General features: G+C 37.5%; 1 protein-coding gene across 1 annotated transcript in view; it reads left to right on the top strand.

The window, feature by feature from the left end:
* LOC126100894 (ran-specific GTPase-activating protein-like) overlaps nt 1–22,600 on the top strand; it is a 32,712-nt gene that overhangs the window by 9,506 nt on the left and 606 nt on the right. The window contains exons 3-5 of the mRNA XM_049911561.1: nt 3,652–3,809; nt 3,910–4,038; nt 22,379–22,453. Coding sequence (XP_049767518.1) covers nt 3,652–3,809; nt 3,910–4,038; nt 22,379–22,453 — 362 coding nt within the window. The remainder of the gene's footprint in view (nt 1–3,651; nt 3,810–3,909; nt 4,039–22,378; nt 22,454–22,600) is intronic.

The raw sequence follows: 22,600 nt of genomic DNA, 5'->3' as shown, positions 1-22,600 counted from the left end.
ATACCGGTGCTCAAATGCTGAATGCAAACATTACTTCTTTAATGTTCCTCCATGTGTGAGGTTCATTCAAATGAAACCTGGTCAGTGCATCTACCTTTCCCTTACACATAAGGTGGCGCCATCTATTGGTAGAGAGACTATCGCGTGCGCACTGTTTGATGTTGCTTAGCACCAGTGTGGTTTCACACCGAAGAGAAGGTGGTCACAAAAGTTATTGTCCACTATCAAACAGGCAGGCAAGTAAGCAGGGAGAACGAGGAGTGATTTGATTTTTGGTGGTGGAGGTAGTTGGAGACCATGATATGTATTGACGGCGGATGAAGGCAGTTTATGGTGAGTACAATCTTAGTAGTTAAAGTGTTGTGAAATGGCACAAACGATTCCTTGAGGGGCACAAGTCACTGGAAGGCAAATCTCGTCCTGGACAGGCTCATCATGTCATCACTCTGGAAATGGTTGCAGAGGTGAATGTTTTAGTCGTGGACAACTGCAGAATCACCATGGACGAGATCCATCATTTACCGGGTATTAGCATGGGAACCACCTAAGCCATAATGCATCAACATTTGAATTTACGAAAAATCTGTGCGCGGTGGGTTTTCCATCAACTGACCGTTGAAATGTGCAATACTCAAATGGCAGTTTTGGTGACTATTTTTGAGTGTGTGTACTGTGTATAACTAAATTTTTGAGTTAGTAAAATCGTTAGTTACTTTACACTAGTGACCAGGTTTCATTTGAATGGCCCTTGTACTGGTGAACCATAATCAGTTCCTGTACTCTTGGTTTTAAATAACCTTTGCCAGTTTCATTTTTATCCACAAGACTAGGTTAATTGATCACAACTCTCATACCCATGGTTTCAGCTCTGTTGCTGTTGGATTTAGTTGACTCCTGATCCAAACACTAAATCAAAATTGTACACCCGTAAGTCTCCATTTAACTTCGCAACTAGTTCCGTGCATTATCTTTGGACCTCTTAAAATAATTCCTGCAATAGTAGCAATTCTCAAGTAAGATGGTCAGTTAACATGGAAACACCTTAGTTTCTACGGCAATAAAATAGTTAATGTTAAAACTGTAATCACAGTTTACAGTTTTAACATGAATGAATACTCTACTAGCTCAGATTGTATATATTGAAGATGTAATTAATATAATAATACAATAACAGTGTGTTGTTTCACAATTTTATCAGCTGAAAATAATGATTTTATATTTCACCAATGTGATGCTGTGAATACTTTCATGAATGTCATGATGGTCAGACGACTGAAACTATTTTTATAAATAAAATACTTTACCAGGAGCTCAAGGCAGTAATAAAACATTTTTCAAATATGTAAGAGCTGTGGGACACCATCTCCTGATAATATGTTATTATTGTTAATTTGTTTTACTGTGTATAGGCCATCCGAAGACCATGTTTCAATTCCAATTTTTTATTCATTTCTTTTCTTCTAGTATGCTTTCATCTGTACACCGTATTTCTTCTTTCTGTCTTCAGACCATTTTCAACCAATCTTTTTACCTACCTGTTCTTGGAATCCATCCATTTTCAATACTTTTCTCAAATGGCTTCTCTATTGCTTATATCTCCTTTTTGTATTCTTTCTTTCTGAATCCTTTTTTACTTCGTTGACCCAGCTTGTTGGTGACTTCTGTCCCCACAATTATTTTTTAATATTATTAGTTAATCTACTGTCTTGCATTTGAAATAAATGTCCAGAAACATGAGTCTTCTTTTTCTCATTAGGTTTGAAATATTTTCTATATTTTGGTATATTTCAGAATTATATTGTGATTTCCAGCCTTCTGCAGTGCTTTCTGGTTCTAATATTTTCCTTGGAATTCACCTTTCTGGTACTTCCAAGTATAGTTTAATGCCAGGCATTCACTTGCATGTAGGCATTCTTGTTCACTTTCGAGTTGTAATGTCTTATTTTTGCATTTTTGGATAGGCACTTTATATTCTAGAGGTCTTTGGTGAGCCCATATCCCCTCCCCATTTCAAGCAACCTTCCCTCTTTTACAGATTGTTCCAAAGTGTTGTCCTGGATTATCTCCCCTAGATACTTGAATTTTTTTACCCTCTTCATTTGGCCAATATCTGTTTCCAGGAGTTGTGGAACATCCTCAACGTTTGTTACATTTTTTTTTCTGCAGATATTCTTAATCCAGTTCTGGTGGCGATTTCTTCCAGGAGATTTGTGCTATAGCAGATGCCACATTTTCAAAAAGTATAGCAGAATCATGTGCAACTGCAAGACAGTTGATTTTGATCTTCTTGCTTCCTAACCTTATAGGCAAGATGTTGAGTTCAATAAGTTTTCGTTCCAAATTCTCCCTATTCTCTCTAACACACTGTTAAAAAGCATTGGGGATAGGCCATCACCTTGTCATACACCTGTTTTTGTTTTGAAAGGCTGTGAAATTTCTCTTAACTTTACAGACTGTATCTGTAAGTGTTTCACAGATTAGGTTTGCCAGTTTAGACTTTACACAAAATTCTCGAATTATTTTATCCATAATTTCATCATCAATAGAATGAAAAGCCTTTTTGAAATCCACAAACATTATTACAGTGTCCTTTGAATTAAGTAACCTGTCGTGAATTAATGACTTGAGGTTAAATGTTAATTCTGAACATGACCTTCCCTTCCCAAAACCACCTTGATATTTGCCTAAATGACTTTGCTAAAAAGGTTGTCTGCACTTGCTTTTACATCCTGTTTCTTACCATTTTTGTGGACTGGATGTGTCAATACAACTTTCTGGTCCTCTGGGATCTTTACTGTTCTCCAGATATCTTCAAAGAGTAAATTTAGCTCATTTGCTGTATTTGATTAGAATCACTTCAAAAAGTTCTTCCATGATTGAATATTCTCCACTAGCTTTGTTGTTTTTTAGGGTTTTAATTATTTCAATTTCTTACATATTTTGTGGTAAACCTTCTTCCAGATTTTCATTAATATCTGAGGATTCTAATTTGGAATGTTCAGGTCAGTTCAGAAGCTGATGAAAATATCTTGATAGGATTGCATGATTTTCAGTATTGCTTAACTCAATGTTGCCATTTTCATTTTTGAAACAGATATTTGGAGTTTCATACCCCTTTAATTTGTTCTTAAAAGTTTGATAAGTCATGGGTATTATTTTTTACAGATTTTTTGTTTATTTCCAAAAGTTTCTCCTTTCCAAAGTCTCTTTTGGTATTTGTGATTAACTGGCTGTTCAATTGCTTTATTGTTTAAACTGATCATTATCTTAAATTTTCTATGAGCATTTCCTTTTTTATTTTTTGACCTCTCTCCTCTCTGCTGTGGCTGCTTCATATATTTCATTCCATCATATTTTCCTTTTATTTGCTATTGCCCCATTATTAATTGCTTTGGATATTTCTTGCCAGTAGTGTGTCGGTATTAAATTCTATTATTATTATTCAAAATAATCGCAATACTTAAGTGCTGAACAATGGAAACTCCAGGTTGGAATATCAACAATATAAGGAAAAGGAGAGATTGCTGCTCACTGTAAACATGGCACGAATTGCAAATAGGTACAGCGAATTGTGTAATTTTTAAGCTGACTACTGAAAGTAGTCCACTGAAAAAACATTTCAAATCATGATGTTGATATAATTTGTTACAGGAGGGCAAAATTGTTTCGCTATGACAAATCAGAATCTCCACCTGAATGGAAAGAGAGAGGTACAGGAGAAGTAAAGCTACTAAGGCATATTACGAAAAATACTGTCAGAGTTGTTATGCGAAGGGACAAAACATTGAAATTATGTGCAAACCACTTTGGTAAGTTACCTGATACTGATATACCATCTTTTATGATATCTCCATCTTTACTCATTTTCAATATTGAATGGTGTTGTTAAAGTAGTGTGTTTGTTTGCAGTGACACCATGGATGGACTTGAAACCAAACTGTGGCAGTAACAGATCGTGGGTTTACAGTGTAGATGCTGAATTTGCAGACGGTGAAGTGAAGAAAGAACTGCTGGCAATGATGTTTGCAAATCCCGAAAGTAAGTTCTGTTGCAGCTTGTAAGGGATGAGGCTCCACATGTCAAATTTCTCTCTTCAGGTGTAGTGAGCAGAATATGCAAGAAGTGTTTTTTCCATCAGTTTTTCACACATTTTTTCTGTCATTTGTGCTTAATAGCACTGTAATTGACTAATGTAACACTTCGGACACAAAATATTGTTGAAGTAAGGAACAATAGTTTCTAGGTCTGGAATTATTGTGGCAACTACTTCAGAATTTTCTAGGCAGATATATTGTCATTTAACAAGAATTGTTGTCACCTGCCTCCTTCTGTTGATAATGCAATGTGAAAAGATGCAGTCTCACCAATAAAAGCAGCAGTGTCACAGATGATATACTGTGGGACAGTGGTCATAAATGAGCAGTTGTCAGTGGATGTGTCACTACATACCATGGTAGCATTGATGTGATAAAAATACCTTGAAAGACATCTCATTCATACTAATACGCCATGTTCAGGGAGACTTCAACATCCATACTACCATAAAATAAGAAGCACTGATAAGCCATTTTGGATTATCAATAGATGAATCAAAAAACTTTTAAAGCCATTCAGAATGTTATAAGCTGCAGTATGTAGTTGCATACAACAGGCTGGACTTGTTAACAGTGAAGTTGCTCAGTAAGGAAAACTAAGAACTTATATTCTTGATGAGTGGTGTTCAAATGCCCATTCTTCCATCTTGACTTTGGTTTTCTGAAATCATGTAAGAGTTAAATGCTGGGACTATTGCTTTACAAAAGAACATAGCTGATTTCCTTCTGTATTCTCTTCCTCTGTGCTCATGTACAGCCTCTTCCTCTTGTAATAAAGTGGATTTGCTTATGTGCCACAAAAAGTCACAGGCCAGCAGAAAAGCCAGGTGATATTGGTGTGTTTGTGTCAATTGGTGCATTAGCTCTATGGAAAAAAGATACTTCAGAGATTACAGTGTATGGCTAATGGACGTTCTTTGGTACACCTTAAATTCATTGGGCTTCTCCAGTGTAGTAGTATTGTGGATGCTAGTAACCAGAGAACTTCCTAATGTCACATGGTTAAAACATACTGCTAGTGAATATGTTTTGGAGTGTTTGTGGCATTACAGTGGCATGTGAAAGTACTTTGACTCAAATCTGTAGAAGGAACCTAGCAAACCTGCCTCAAATTCTTGGTACAAATACTCTTAACAGAAACAGTTTGAACAAGCAGTGCTTGACTATAATTGTCCCATTTCCTTTGTGTGTGGTTAGGCCCATATTTGATACTGCTGAACTTCTCTTGTTTTGCCAGTGCTAGTTTGCTTTTTATGTCCTCCTTGCCCCATACATCATGGGTTTTTTTGCTGTCCAGTTAGCAGAATTCTTTAACTTTGTTTACTTTGTGATACCCAGTTCTGGTAAGTTTCTCACTGTTGTCATTTCTGCCACTTCTCACTGCTGTAGACTTTTTTCAATTTAGTCTCAGTTCCATGTTCTGTGTTCATTATTATTCAATCTATTCAACATACCTAGTAATTCTTCTTTACTTTCCCTGAGGATAGCAGTGTCATCAGCGGTTCCTATCATTGATATTTTCACCCTGAATTTTAATCCCCCTCTTTAACCTTTATTTCCATAATTGCTTCTTCAGAATACAGATCAAAAAGTTGGGGTGAAAGACTACATCCCTGTCATACACCCTTTAACCAGAGACTTTGTTGTTGGTTTTACATCTTATTGTTTTGTTTTGGTTCTTGTATGTATTGTGTACTACCCTCCTTTCCCTGTAGCTTACCTGTGTTTCCCTTAGAATTTCGAACATCTTGAACCATTTTACATGGTTGAATGCTTTTTCCAGGTCCACAGATTTTATGAGCAACTCTTGACTTATTATTATCGGCTGCAATGTCAGGATACCTGTCTGGTGCCTTTAACTTTCCTAAAGCAAAACTGATTGTCATTTAAAAAAATCTTCAATTTTCTTTCCCATTTTTATGTATACTATTCTTGTGAGCATGCATGAGCTGGTAAGCTGAGTGTGCAATATTTCTCCCTCTTGCTGTCTTTGGAATTATGTGAATGATGTTTTTTCCTGATTGTTGCCACTTTCCCGAATTGCTTTAGAAAATCTGATGGAATGTTGTCAATCTCTTCTACCTTATTTGATGTTAAGTCATCCAGAGCTCTTTTAAATTCCAATATTGGATCATTGATAAACTTCTGTTTAGTCTTCTATCGCAGCACAACAAAATCCGCCCCCCCCCCCCCCCCCCCCACCTCCCGTCCCACTTCCTTCATAGTGGCCTCCAGTGTACTGTTCTCTCTTCTCCCTACATTTAACAGTGGAATTTCATTGCACTCTTAATTTTATTGCACTTTTTTATTTCACTGAAGGTTGTTAACTTTCAATTTCGTCACCTTTTTCATGCAGCCATTTCACCTTAGCTTCCATGCACTTTCTATTTATTTCATTTCTAAGTGACTTGTATGTCTGTATTCCTGAATTTCCCTGAAAACTTCTGTACTTCCTTCCTTTATCAACCACCTAAAGTATTCGTTCTGTTACCTGTGGTTTCTTCACAGTTATGTTCCTTGTACCAACTTTGAAATATAGAAAGTCCTTGATCACACAATTCTAGTAAGCATTATGCATTTCAGAATTTCATCATCAGACTGAAGCTGTGGATTGAGGTGTACAAGAAAATTAATGATAGCAAATATGTACGTAATAACATAAGTATTCATCTAAATATTCCTATATACAGAAATTTCAGTTTGTATTGTACTTACATAAAAATCATACTTTAGTACAAAGCTCACGAAAATGAGCACATTGACTAAAATACAGACCTCATCTCATCTCATCTAGGCATATTTGACAATCTCATTATATATTCGGATAGTAGGATTGCCAAACTGAATGTACGACTAAGCTATCACCAAATGTAGTCATACTACAATAGATGAACGTGTAATAAATAATATAACAATTATTTAGGAGAGCCCAGATTAGTGGGAACAACTTTAAATAAAAAAGTAACTATTATACAATAAAAGGAAATTTTCTAACATTTTAGTTTAGTGTTAGGTTGTATAACTATACAGCTGTTACCAGTTCACCACATAACAGAAAGAAATGTTACACGGGTACGACCAACTGTAATCATTACACTAGTTGAACAAACAGTGGATGATGATCAGTATAATCATTTAGGTAAGGCAAGATGAATTTCAACAGTTTGAAATAAAATATTACAATTCTTTATTTTATATTAAGAAACTTAAAGATGTTGTTGTTGTTGTTGTTGTTGTTATTGTTGTGGTCCTCAGTCCAGAGACTGGTTTGATGCAGCTCTCCATGCTACTCTATCCTGTGCAAGCTTCATCATTTCCCAGTACCTACTGCAACCTACATCCTTCTGAATATGTTTAGTGTATTCATCTCTTGGTCTCCCTCTACGATTTTTACCCTCCATGCTGCCCTCCAATACTAAATTGGTGATCCCTTGATGCCTCAGAATATGCCCTACCAACCAATCCCTTCTTCTAGTCAAGCATAATGGTCATACTATTCAGAAATAAACTGATTTCGTGTGGATTTATATGCAAAGCAATGCGAACATGTACAACAGTACAAAATTGTAGAGCTATCTATAAGAAAATAAACTCATTGAATTGCTATAAAAACCCAAACATTCAACTTTTGTAAGGTTAACCACAATGTAATACAAATGTAATGTAATTCTATTTGATACGAGAAGTTAAAATTACTGTGTCCATAATGAGGAACGCATAGTGAGGAAGCATGTGCGTGTTGTGATAAAATTAAAAAGTAAATCAAATGAATAGAATGAAGTACTAATATTGATGAAATGCAAAGTACCGATGCACTACACATAGTCTATAATTAAAGGAGCTACACTGCGAGGCAGTTACACCGCGGTGGTGGCTTGCAAGATCAGTGGCTCCATCTCTTGGCGTCCAGTGAATGTATAGAGGAAGCCTGGCAGGACAGCAACCATAGACTGGGTATGAAAATGGTGGCACCATCTAACAGGGCCTAACATACTAACGTATATTCAGCTATAACGGTTGCATCTTATATAGCTCATGAATTCTGAGATATTTGTGGTCATTAAGTGACCAACGCGACTGACAGATGTGATGTGTGTAGATTTAAAATTCTTCCAAAACGTCTTAAGACAGCTATGAGAAGCAGCATGTGAAACCTCAAGTCCTTTGGCAATCGGCAACAAGCCATGCTTCTTTGTTTTTAAATGCTATCCCAGAGCACTGGCATTGCTAGGATATGAATACTTTCTCTATCTGGACCGAAATCTCTCCCCCATTTTACCAATATATAAATTACTGCTATCTCCACATTGTATCTCATATACACCTGGCTAACTCCCTTGGTTTCCGTCCTACGTCATACCATAATAGCATGTGCCAATTACCTCTAATTTTAAATGAAACATTGTGATATTAGCCTTTTTCAGAACTTTTGCAATTTTATCACGGAGGGGCCATTGTAGGTTACTCTAACAAAATGACCTTTTTTGGCTACCTGTGTAGAGTAAAACCATTTACAAATGCTTCCAGCTTTATACCCACTTACTACACCCATTTCAACCGATATTATCTATATCAGTTTTATATTTATATTGTACGACACCAGTTATTGGTTGCAAATGTCTTCTATTCGGATTATTGAGTAAAAACTCACACTAACATTGTTTACGGTGTTACCTAAAGACACACATTTCATGCTTTTGGTATATGAGGTTCTTTTCCATGAAGGTAGCACAAATGTAATTTTGTAAAGTTGTTCACAAGGTTCTGACATGTAGTTATACCGGGTGATCAAAAAGTCAGTATAAATTTGAAAATAAACCACGGAATAATGTAGATAGAGAGGTAAAAATTGACACGCATGCTTGGAATGACATGGGGTTTTATTAGGACAAAAAAAACTACAAAGTTCACAAAATGTCCGACAGATGGCGCTGGACAGCAAAACATCAGTGACTGCGCATGACAATTGTGTATAAAAGGAGCTGTAATGAGAGAGAGAATCAGACGTGCCAGCTGTCGCAGCATGTTGACGTTACCTGAAAAGGTGCTTTTAGTGAAGCTGTATTATCAGAATGTGGAATGTGCTAGTTCAGCACTATGATCCTATCGCCATAGGAAGGGGATTCGAACGGGTAAAGGTCCGGCGGGTTCTTCTATGCACGGGGAAGTCAGCGATCATGCAGTCGCACGTTGCACCGGCATTCCATACACTACTGTTTGGTTGGCACCGAGGCATACCCTCCGATGCTATCTGTACAAAATCCATTGGCATCATGAACTGTTACCTGGCGATTTAGTGAAGTGGAGGGCATTTACGGTGTGGGCGTTTCAAAAGATGGCAGATGATGATCGGTTGAGTAACGTGTTATGGACCGACGAAGCTCGTTTCACGCTCAGAGGGTCTGTCAATGCCCACAACTGCAGAATTTGGGCTACCGAAAATCCTAGAATTGTCATGGAAACTCCATTGCACGACGAGAAAGTCACGGTATGGGTTGGGTTTACCACATCTACCATTATCGGGCATTTTTTCTTTGAGGAAATGCATGATTCTGGTTTTGTAACTGCTACTGTGACAGGTGAGAGGTATGCCGATATGTTACAGAATCACATCATCCCCAGCCTGGCTGAGAAACACCTGTTGGAACGTACGATGTTTATGCAGGATGGCGCTCCACCCCATATTGCTAGACACGTGAAAGATCTCTTGCGCACGTCGTTTGGTGGTGATAGTGAGCTCAGCCGACACTTTCGTCATGCTTGGCCTCCCAGGTCCCCAGACCTCAGTCCATGCGATTATTGGCTTTGGGGTTACGTGAAGTCGCAAGTGTATCGTGATCAACCGACATCTCTAGGGGTGCTGAAAGACAACATCCGACGCCAATGCCTCACCATAACTCCGGACATGCTTTACAGTGCTGTTTACAACATTATTCCTAGACTACAGCTATTGTTGAGGAATGATGGTGGACATATTGAGCATTTCCTATAAAGAACGTCATCTTTGCTTTGTCCTACTTTGTTATGCTAATTATTGCAATTCTGATCAGATGACATGCCATCTGTCGGACATTTTTTGAACTTTTGTATTTTTTGGTTCTAATAAAACCCCATTTCATTCAAAGCATGTGTGTCAATTTGTACCTGTCTATCTAACATTATTCCGTGATTTATTCAGTTTTCAAATTAATGCTGACTTTTTGATCACCTGGTATATAAAATCAGGAGGCAAGGTATAAGGAGTTGCAGACAATTGTTGAAGTGGCTATAGCAAATGAGTATAAAGCTAGAAATAGTCATAAATTGTTTTATTCTATACAGAAGAAGAAATCCAAGGTAGTCAAAAAAGGGGATAAAAAGGTTGTTTTATTAGTCCAACATACAATGATCCCCACTGTGACAAAATTGCACAAGTTTCCAAAAGACTATCAATATTTTACTTAAAATGAGGGGTAATTTACAGATGCGATTATGTTATGATATAGGCTGGGGACCAAGGAGTAGTTTTAGTAAACCAGATGTACATAAGATACAATGTGGAGACTTGATAACTTCTATATCGATAAGATGGGAAGAGATTTCAGTACTAAATACAGAGAGCACTCGTATCCTAGTAATGCCAGTTTTCTGGGACAGCATTTGAAAAACGAAGCAGTATGGCTTGTTGCCAATAGCCAAAGGACTCGAGGTTGCATGTCACCTCTCATTGTCGTGTGTCAGATATTTTGGAAGAATTTGAAATATATACACAATGTATCTGCCAGATGCATTAGTTGCTTAATGAGCAGTTTTTCAGTGAGAACTGGTTCTTAGATTGATTTGAAGACATGATATGAAATGTATCTCGGATTTGACCCAGTTGCACTAAGGTTGCTTAGTTTAGCCATAATCATCTAGAATTTGTGAGCTATATATGATGCAACCATTATTGCTGCAGATATGTTAGTATCTTCTGCTCTGTTACGTGGTGCCAAAATTTTCATGAACAGTCTGATGAGGCTGTCTTGCTAGGCTTTACCTATAGATTCACTGGACACCAAGAGATAAAGACCTGTTCTTGAAAGCTGCCACCATGATGTATCTGGTATGCAGTGTGGCTCGTTTAATCAGAGGCAGTGTGTAGTGCATCGGTACTTTGCATTTCACCAATATTAGTACTTCATGCTATTCATTTGACTACAGTTTTATCACAACTCTTGCATGCTTCCTCGCATGTGTTCCTCATTATGGACACAGTAATTTTAACTTCTCATATCAAGTATAATTACATTACATGTATCTTACATTGTGGTTAACCTTACGAATGTTGAATTTTAGGGTTTTGCTAGCAATTCAATTAGATTATTTTCACATGTATGGCCCTACAATTTCCTACTGTTGTACATGTTCGCATTGCATTCCATATAAATCCAAATGTAATCCATTAATTTTTAAATAGTATGACCACTATTTCAGCATTAAGATTGCCTAGGCATCAGTCTTTTGTCAACCAATGATACTGACTGTACATCCTCAACCACAATATGCTAATAGGTTTCTTTTGTATGTCCTCGTGCATATACTAGCTGAGCTATTATATATATATATCTGACATTATACCTTTAAGTTTTTTAAATATAAAATAAGGAAAAGAATTGTAATATTTTATTTCAAATTGTTGCCATTCATCTAGGCTTACCTAAATGGTTATATTACACATCATCCATTGTCTATTCAACTAGTGTAATGATTACAGTTGGTTGTGCTCACGTAACATTTCTTCTTGTGATTGCTGTAAACTGATAACAGCTGAATAGTTATACAACCTAACAATAAATTAAAAAATTAGAAAAATCCCTTTTTTATTTCAAGTTGTTGCCACTAATCTGGGCTTGTCTCACTGATTGATATATCATTTATTACATGTTTGTCTATTGTAGTATGACTTTATTTGTAACATTCTATTTTGTGATGATTGTAAACTTAGTCCTTCACAACTTATATTTTCATTATTATATATATTGGTTTTATACTATACTGTAACACAACAGTTTCTGGTTGCAAATGTCTTCTGTTGTGATCTTTGGTTAAAGACACTCTCTGTAATGTTATTCACGGTTTTACCTAATGACGCACACTTCATGCTTTTACTGTATGAGTTTCTCTTCCACAAAAGTAGCACAAATGTAATTTTGTGAAGTTGTTCACGAGATTCTGACAAGTACTTAAACAGAAAGCCTAGAAGTCTGTAAAATTACTCTTTGATTTCCTTCCACCACCTACTGGCCTTCGTTCACTTCTTTGATAGCTTAAATGCTACACTGTTTGGCACTGGTTCTATTCGAATAGACCTCAGCATTGTCAAGTATGCCTAGATGAGATGAAATCTGTGTTACATTTAGTCTCTGTGACCTCTTTCATGAGCTTTGTATTAAAGTTTGATTTTAATGTAAGTAGAATACTAATTGAAATTTCTGTTTGTTGGAATACTTAGATGCATACTTATATCATTATGTACATATTTGCTATAATTAATTTTTCTTGTCCTCTTCATTCCGCAGCTTCACTCTGATGAAATTTTGAAACACATAATGCTTAATAAAGAATTGTGTGATCAAGGCCTTTCAATATTTGAAATTTGTGCCTGCCTCTACCATGGATGTGTGTGGGTGGTTTGAAAAGTTCTTGGAGCTGAATAGAAAAAAAGTACATACATTGCTGAAACATTTTTTTATTTTTCATTGGAGTCTCCTTGTAGATTAAAGCACTTGATCCAACAATGTTCCAGTGCCTTGATCCCATCTAGAAAATGAGTTTTCTCCAGGCCTGCAAAATAGTTGTTAACTCCGGCTATCAATTCTTCGTTTGAAGTGAATCTTCATCCACCAAGAAAAATTTTCAGTTTTGGGAAGAGATGGAAGTCTGACGGAGCCATATCAGGTGAATACGATGGATGTGCCAACAATTCATACCTTAGTTCATGTAATTTTGCCATGGCGACGGCACGTGTGTCAAGTGTTGCGGCACCCATCTTGCAGATAATTTTTTTCACTTTTAATTCTTCATTTAAAATGTGATATACCCTTTCAGGTGCCACCCCAAGGGCAGCAGAGCACCCTGAAACTCTGTCCACTCCTCCTCCCTCTTTGACAAGGCTGTTGGCAGATTATACCGGAAGTTTCCGGCTGCCATTGCTGCTGGTTTTTATTATTATTATTATTATTATTATTATTATTATTAAAAATTGAAGCAATGGGTAGGTTCAAATCCGGGATCTAAGATGTTTTCATTACTAGTCACACACATTGTCCTTATATTTAGATTTGGATTACTGAAAAAGAAGAAATATCTTTGACTAGCTGTGCTATTATAAGGAATCTCTGTGTGCTCTAGAAATTAGGCATTTTGAATGTATTGTCAGTATTTGATTTAAGATTTGATAAGAGCAGCAAATTTAATGATAAATTATTCAAGGTAGTAGCATGGTTAAGTGAAGGTCAAATAAGCAAATATATTTTTAGTTCTAATTATGATGTGCTTATTTTTGACAATAAAAACATTAATCAAAACTTAAAGTTCAACTCTCTTTCCCTCTTTCCAAATCCAATTTCATAAAAAGGGGTTTCCATGGAATAAAAGTAAACTTTTGAATGATCTTCTATAATTACCTTTAAAATCATGGTTGGTGGTAATGATACATCACCCCATATGCCCTTTCCAAATTGTATCTAACACTGTATTTTGCTGTATCCCTCCCCTATTTAAGAGTTAATTGCTACTAGAATTAAAAACACATTTGCTTATTTGACTTCATTGAATCTTGCTATGACCTTGAACAATGTATCATTTTCTAAGTAAAATTTGCCACTCTTTCCAAATCCTGAATCAAATGTTAGGGTTCCCATAAAGAAACCCTTTAATCTCCAAATTGCCTTGAAAATCACATAAAGGTCATGGCCATGACTAGCAGTGCATAACCCTCTTGTTGAATATTTTACCTCTGCATTATAGCATAACTCTGGTATGTGAGAGTAATCTGTGAAATGATAAAACTATACATGAGAAGTTTGGAAGAGCACATAATGCAGTGTTCTACTGTTCCATCCATTGTACAGTATTTAAATTTAAAGAACATTAGAAGTATACCATTTAAAGATCTTTCGTGTACAGCAATTGGGCAAAGTTGAAATGATGATCAAACAGCAACACTACAGTAGTTCCAATTCAAATACTGTACTGCACAGCATTGTATAAAATACACACATAATTACAACACTGTCTGCAACCTACTGAAAGATCATTTTTCTGCTGCTATGAAGCAGCAATCTTCAATTGCAGGCCATTTCATCTATTTTCTCCTGTACATGTTGTTTTATGTACATCATATGTAACAAATAAATATTGTTCGGTTCACTTTCTCTCCATCCATATAATCACTATTTCATCCTTATCTTTGACCACTTTACTTCTTTCATTTTGAACAGTATCAATAATGTTATTGTCATGGTTCCTCATGATTGGTAATTGCCCTGCCTTCAGAGTCTTTAAAATCACTATTGCACTGCAGAATACCATGTGGAGATGGGATGTTACTGCTGTTGGAAGCTGGGTAACTACCTTCTTCAGCTGTTGCATTCTCTTCAATGGAACACTTGTTAGATGTTCTTGTCAGTGGCCAGATTTATGTCAAGCATAATGAATACACTAGATTCTGAGGATTTATAAATTCCAAGAACATTTTCTCCACCTGAATTTACCTTATGGTGACAATGAGCTTCAAATACTTGGATGATACCATTATACAGAGGCTGAATTAATGCTGTTGTGTTTTGAGGCAAAAATTCATCTTCTGACTACATCAGCAGCTGGATAAGCCTGACAGTGATATTGTATTTGTAGAGCTTCTTCCCAGCTAACTGATCACAGGTGCTTTCTCGCTCAGGAACCGAACTATAAGCATTCTTGAATGCTTGTATGTGAACTGTAATGATATGGTTACATTCTTGAGGCGTCTAGGGCCTTTACTTTAACTTTTTATTATTATTTTTTTCTCATTTTGTTCGCTTTCATTCGTTGCATGAGCTCGGGGCAGACGTCGTCAGTCATCCGTTTAAGTTTGTTGTTGATCGATTAACTCAGTTTTTTTATTACAGAGGGCAGCTAACCCTCTGACCGAACACGCTGAGCGACTGTGCTGGCAGACTTGAACATAGAGACTTCGGCTTACAGCTAACTGATTTATTTATTTATTTATTTATTTATTTATTTATTTTTTTTTTTTTGAGGAGGAGAGGAATTCTGTCTTCATTTTGAAACCCACCATATTTTCTGAATTTTTTACTCTGACTTTTCGGGATGGAATATGTAAAATTTCAGGAAATTGTGAAGCAAATTCGCCATTGGAAGACCTTCCTTCTCTTTCAGAAGTCATTTGACTAATTCAGTGGCATTCCCAGCTTGAAATCCGTCTATTGATAACAATAAAGTGTTTGTTGCAGTGTAACTTGAAGTGAACTTTTGCAGCCAGCCACTGTGGCCGAGCGGTTCGAGGCGCTTCAGTCCGGAACCACGCTGCTAGTATGGTCGCAGGTTCGAATCCTGCCTCGAGCATGGATATGTGTGATGTCCTTAGGGTAGTTAGGTTTAAGTAGTTCTAAGTCTAGGGGACTGATGACCTCAGATGTTAAGTCTCGTTGTGCTTAGAGCCATTTTTTTTTAACTTTTTCAGTTTGGGCTTTAATAATTGGTGAGAAGTGACACAACATGGCGACAGCCCTGATATAATGATAGTAAGAGAAACCCAGGGTTGGGATTGTTAATACTCTGCTTCGGTTATCTGTACACCTTTTTCTTCTCAGGGCCTGAAGGTTGCAAGCGGTAAATATTACAGAAATGACACATGCAGACTGTAATAAGATTTTCATTCTGCATTACATCAAAGTATGTGCTATATCAGACTGCAGTGTATTAGTCTTTTACTGTATTTTATTGCGCACATTAAGTTCATGTTCAAAACTCTGACATGTTTGATCTCATACACTTCTACCTCTTAAGTTTCACTATTATTACCATATAATGTAACATGTGCAGCTAATGTGGGCATGTCATTAGTAAGCAAACTTGGTGCAGGAAGAGAAAATTAGTGGTGGGGATATTTTTAGTATAACCATGCAAAACACATCTACTTCCTGCTGTTTGATTTATTTGAAGGTTTGCTGTTTGGAAGGGTAAGTGGTGCTTGGAAAGAAAAAAGCCTGTATCACATAGGAGTGACTTTTTGTTTCTCAGAAAGGGAAGGGTCTCACCGTAGTGCCAAATTTTTCAGTAACACATCTGTACACACTAGGCATTCTGGTCGCGCAGCCAAAGATAGCGGTCCCACGTGCGCACGAGAGAGAGAGAGAGAGAGAGAGAGAGGGGGGGGGGGGGTTTGCTGCCTGGACTCCAGCCCTACTTTACTTTCTTTGTAATCAGAGCACTTCTCTCCTGGTGTTTCAGTACCTTGAGAGTATTTCAAACATCTTGCACCACCCTGCATTGTCACACCAATTAATGGTTCACAAATCTTATTAAAGTGTCTGGATTTTTTTGTAAGGCTTGTTGCTATCATTAAATGTATCATCTGGACTGCCTCATTGGTGCTGTAACCTTTTCTAAAGCGAAAGTAATTCTCTTTTTCATTCTTCTGTATTTAATTCTGGTCAGCAACTTGGAATCATGAACTTTAAAGCTGGTAATGGAATAGCCTCTACAATTATTACCTCTTGCTATCTCCAGAATTGCATGGATGATATTGTTCCAAAAGTCTGACATTAAATTTCCAATCTTGCCGATTCTTCATATTATTTTGCGAAGGTGCTTGGTTGTTCCTTCTCCTAATGATTTTAGAAATTCCAAAGAAATGTTATCTGTCCCTTAAGCCTCATTTTATCACAAGTCTTTCAAAGATCTGTCAAACTTCATCTCTAATGCAGGATCTCCTTTGTCCCACAAATTGACATCTATTTCTTCTTCTATTATGTTATCTTATGATTTGTTAGGTACCAGTTAAGGCTGTCCTCGGGATTTAAATATTGCTTGTGTTGTGGGCATCATACAGTGCAAAAACATTTATCCCAAACCCAAGAGACATGTTGGATATTGCTGTATGAACCTGCATCTCCACTGTCTAGTTCTTAGTTTCCATCAGTTGTTAAAAGGTTTCCTAGACTGTACTTATCCCTGCACTTGATTATAAATCAATTAAAAATGGATGCATGTAAACAAATTAGTTAATTATTATTCTCTATGCTCTTGATTCTTCTTCTTGTTCAAACCATGAAATTGAAAAGGGAACAGGGAACACTTTAACAAAGGCATAGACTACACAGTAATGTCCCTATCAACATGTTTCAGACTAGGTGTTACTTTTGCAGTGCTTTTGTTGGTCACATTTATTTTTTGGAAAAAGAAAAGAATGCTCCTGACATACATTAGCATCAAAGAAACTGGTATAGGCATGCATATTCAAATACAGAAACAAATAAACAGGCAGAATACAGTGCTGCTGTTGGCAACACATATAAAAGACAAAGGTCTGGCACAGTTGTCAGATCAGTTACTGCTGCTAAAATGGCAGTTTATCAAGGTTTAAGTGAGTTTGGACGTGTGGTGTTATAGTCTGAGTGTGAGTGAGTGTTGGGACACAGCACCTCTGAGGTAGCGATGAAGTAGGGATTTTCCTGTATGACAATTTCATGAGTGTTCCGTGAATATCAGGAATCTGGTGAAACATCAAATCTCTGATATCGCTGCAGCCAGAAAAAGATCCTACATGAATGGGCCCGACGACGACTGAAGAGAATTGTTCAGTGTGGCGGAAGTGCAACCTTACTGCAGATTGCAATGCTGGGCAATTAAGAAGCATCAGCCGTGTGAACCATTCAACGAAACATCGTCAATATGGGCTGAAGGCCCACGTGTGTACCCTTGATGACTGCCCGACACAAAGCTGTACCCCTTGCATGGGCCCATCAACACCGATATTGGACTGTTGATGACTGGAAATATGTTGCCTGATTGGATGAGTTTCGTTTTAAATTGAATGCAGATGGATGTTTACAGGTATGGAGACAATCTCTTGAGTCCATGTACCCTGCGTGACAGCAGGGGACTGTTCAAGCTGGTGGAGTCTCTGTAATGGTGTGGTGCAGTTGGAGTGATGTGGGACCCCTGATACGTCTATATACAACTGACAGGTGACATGCATGTAAGCATCCATTCATGCCCATGGAGAATTCCGACAGACTTGGGCAATTCCAGTGAAACAATGTGAGACCCCACACATCCAGAATTGCTATAGAGCGGCTCCAGGAACACTCTTCTGAGTGTAAACGCTTTCACTGGCCACGAAACTCCGAAAGGCATGAACATTATTGATTATATCTGGGATGCCTTGCAACATGCTGTTCAGAAGAGGCAACATGCTGTTCAGAAGAGATATCCACCCCTGGATACTCTTACGGATTTGTGGACACCCCTGCAGGATTCATGGCATCAGTTCCCTCCAGCACTACTTCTGACATTAATAAAGTCTATGCCATGTCATGTAGTGGCACTTCTGCGTGCTTGTGGGGGTCCTACATGATTTTGGGCAGGTGTACCAGTTTCTTTGGCTCTTCAGTGTACATTACATTTACTAATAATGTAATCTCCTTGTACATCACTTTAGTTGGGAGCACAGTCTAGTTCTAAATCAGGGATGTGTTGATATTCTACCACTGTCTCATCATCAGATTTCACACCATCTGTGGCTTCTTCTTACTGCATAATTTATTCAGTCTTTCCAGTAGTTTTTCGGGGTTCATTGTCCAAAAAGGGTACAACACTTGTTACACTGAAATCATAAATATAAAATGAAATCACTATGTGTACTCAGCAAAATTGTGTGCTACACTACACAACATGATGCTTGCTTGAAGTTTAAGGTGTAATTCCTTGTGCTAGCTCTGAAACTTCTCCTCTGTGGTTCATAGGATGGCAAAATGTAAATTTTGTGTAACCAGTGGGAAGGTAGTTATAAGTAACAAGTTAGAGGTTAGAAAAGTTTCGAAGAAACGACAGATACTTTAAAAAATTTATGTACCTTGTCCTGTTGTCCCCTCCAAAAAACTTCATCTTTTGGATTTGTAACTTGTCAGTTCCAACAGCTCTCTGTCTGAGACGGATTCAAAACAGATGAAATGAACCCACATGCAGTGAGGAGCTCACAGTAGATGGCCCCCTCTTATCCAGGATCTGCCCCATACTTTTTAATCTTCCTCAACCTACCCTCACTTCTCGCCATTGAAGTGACTAATAATTCTCAGAGCTAGGATACTGTGTGTGTGTGTGTGTGGGGGGGAGGATGAATAGCTGCCTGTGAATTTGGTATGTCACTTCACTGAATCGTCATCAAACCTGGTGCTGTAAGTTACCTTTCCACAGTGCTGGGCAGGCCATAATATAACCACTTGCTTAACATTTCATTTCTCAGTGAAAGAATACAGAGCAAATGTAGTATTTTCACTGGTGCATCACCCCACATTTGGGGTCAGTGGGGTTCAAATTCACATCTGGTTATAGTAATTTGAGTTCCATATGCTTTCCCCGAATTAGTTCATCTAAATGTCCAGATGATTTCCTTGAAAAGATTTGCCCATTTTGTCTTTGCTAGTTTGTTAGGCTCAGTGTCCAGTGATCTCATTGTTGACAGAATGTTAGGGCTTAATTTCCCAACTTAACTGGTGGACAGTTATACTTGCCAACAACTATCTTCTATTGATCACAGTAGGTACCATCCCATATGTAAACCTCTGCTCATTGCACATTAGGCCACCAAAATTAACAGGACCATTGTATTGGACCCTCAAAGCATGAGAAAGTGTCATTTGGACTGACAAATTGCATTTCAAGACGGTAAATGTCTGCGGCAATGTATGGGTATACTATCTGATCAGAAGTATGTGGGCACCCTATATAATCCAGAATTGGATGCTAGACATCATAGGATGTGGACTCACCAGTATAAAAGGTGGGGAGTATTGTGTTGTTTTTAGAGTAGCAATAACAGCAGAACATGTCGGTCAGGAGAGCTCATTGACTCCAAGCATGGGTGGTGATGTGAATACGAGTTGGAAATGTGAAAGAACAACCATATTTAAACCAATATCAGGTGGACCTAATGTACTGATGGTCAGGGACGGTCAAACATTGCAGGGGGAGCAGTTGTAAATAATCACATGACATTTGCAAAATGAATTACTTAGGAGTTCCAAAGTGTTACCAGCAGTCCGTCCAGCTAGCACAATGAATATGCATAAGGAGTTAAACATCCTGTAGTTAGTGCTAAGTGATGCTAGAGATGGCATAAAGGGTGATGCCAGTAGTCTGTGAATGATTGGATACAAATAATTTGTAGTGATGAATCAGCTATACCCTGTGACAGTAAGAATGGTTTGGGACAGATCTGTAGGCCACTATGGATTGGATTATTTTGTGACTTCAGGAATGATCAAAGTGCCTTCATTGAGCTCTTTCACTCATCCTGGATGGCAGTGCCAAGAATTTTGGCAAGTTATTGCACCTGAAGTTAGATATGACCACCTCACAAATCAAAAGGAATTTGAAGCCATGGATTGAATGATTCCTCGAAAAACCAAAGCTATTGACAGAAAGTCAGTGACGTTGATCTCAGAATAATTAGAATACTGATGGGTTTGGCTGGGGAACTTTACCTGCCATCATTTGTAGAGCCAACAGTGAAGTACAGAGTAGGTGGTGGTACAGAATGAGGATGTTTTTAGGCTGTGGTCCTCTTATTGCATTTAGAAAATGCTAAATGTGGAAGGATATGAACACATTTTACAGCACTGTGTACTGCATACAGTAGAGGAACAGTTTGGAGACAATGATCCTGTCATAGGTTTGTGGGCAATAACATTTCTGAAATGCACTGGCATGCCCCGAGTTCCAAGCTGAAACCAGTGAAACACTTTGGATAAGATTCTCATAGAATGTCAATTCTGCTCCAGACATTTGCGGCCAATATAACTGCCTTTTCTGGTTTCGGCAGCTCCTGGGGAAGAATGGGCTGCCATTCTTCCACGAACATTCAGACGCCTTGAAATCGTCCCCAGAAGAGTTCAGGCCATTCTAAAAGCAAAGGGTGGGCACACCCCATATCAGAAATAAATCATGTTTGCCAACAGGGACTGTCGAGGTATTTTTGCAAGCAAGAAGTTTGTATGGAATGAAATCTTGTGTTCTTTCTTCCTACAGTAAGTTTTCGGCAGAAAGATACATCATCACATTGCTTTCAAATTCTCTCAAAATGCACTACTTTCAAGTGGGGAGGAGGAACTACATGTTACTATATAGTCTGTAATCCGGTTACAGATAAGTATATGTTTGTTGTAATGTCAGTGCTATACCAATGGGCGATGAGCACATAGGCAGTAATTGTTCAAACCTCAATAGTTTGTATTTCTTCCCCCTATAATTTGGTTCCCCTTCCAAGTTTTTCCTTGGCTGCTCGCTCAGTGTACAGATTGAATAACATCAAGGACAGGGTACAATCCTGCATCATTTCCTTCTCCACTACTGCTTTCCATTCATGTCCTTCAACTCTACAGGGTGGTGCAAAAGTTGCTGGATGCTGGGCATTGTTTTAAACAAAATATAGGAAATAGCATAGTGTGCTTATCATTGTCCAAATCATGAAATGTGTTGGGTATGTAATCTTTTATTCAGCAGTGGCGCCAGGCTTATGAGAATAAACAGAGTCCTTGATGACTCCAGTAGCACCTCTTTTTTTATAAAAAAGTTTTTAATGTGAAAATCCTTTCTCCTTCTGTTGACATGGACAATTCAGAAAACTACAGCTGTAAACACATCTCACTGTAAACACTTCTCACAAATCAACCTTTCAAAATTCATTACTTTGATTATTGTTTGTTTTTTTCTGTCATAACATTGTATATCAGCTTGATAAGGTGTAATTATTACCTTTTGGTAATAACAACTTAATGGCTTAAAACTTCTACTGTACTATATCTTGATGTTACTTTTGTTATTTAACAAACTGTCCAGTGACTTTTGCATCACACTGTATATTACTGCAGTCTCTCCCTCCCCCTCTGATATTACTAGAAAGTAAAATGAAGTACTGTTAGCCGCAGTCATAGTCAGTGAAGGACATAGGATTATAGTTTCTGAAGTATATGTAGATACTGTCAGTATATCTACATAAACAAGTTTGGTTTTTCTTTATCAACTGTCTGTTACAGATGCAAAGAAATGGAAGGAAAAGTTTGAAGAAGCAAAAATGATTGTGGAGACTCAGCTAAACAAAAGCTCTAGTGGTAAGTTTCCAACAAATCTAATTAAATTTTTGCTTTAAAATCTGCTCATTGTTACAGAATATAACATCATCCGATATTTAAGTATCTCAGAGCTAGTGTTTTGTCTGTAATGTAATGTTGTATTTCATTTATGTTGCCCCTTAATAT

The sequence above is a fragment of the Schistocerca cancellata genome, chromosome 9 (genome assembly GCF_023864275.1).
Source record: "Schistocerca cancellata isolate TAMUIC-IGC-003103 chromosome 9, iqSchCanc2.1, whole genome shotgun sequence".
NCBI classification, from domain to species: Eukaryota; Metazoa; Arthropoda; class Insecta; order Orthoptera; family Acrididae; genus Schistocerca; species Schistocerca cancellata.
This window is presented reverse-complemented; position numbering and strand designations above follow the sequence as displayed.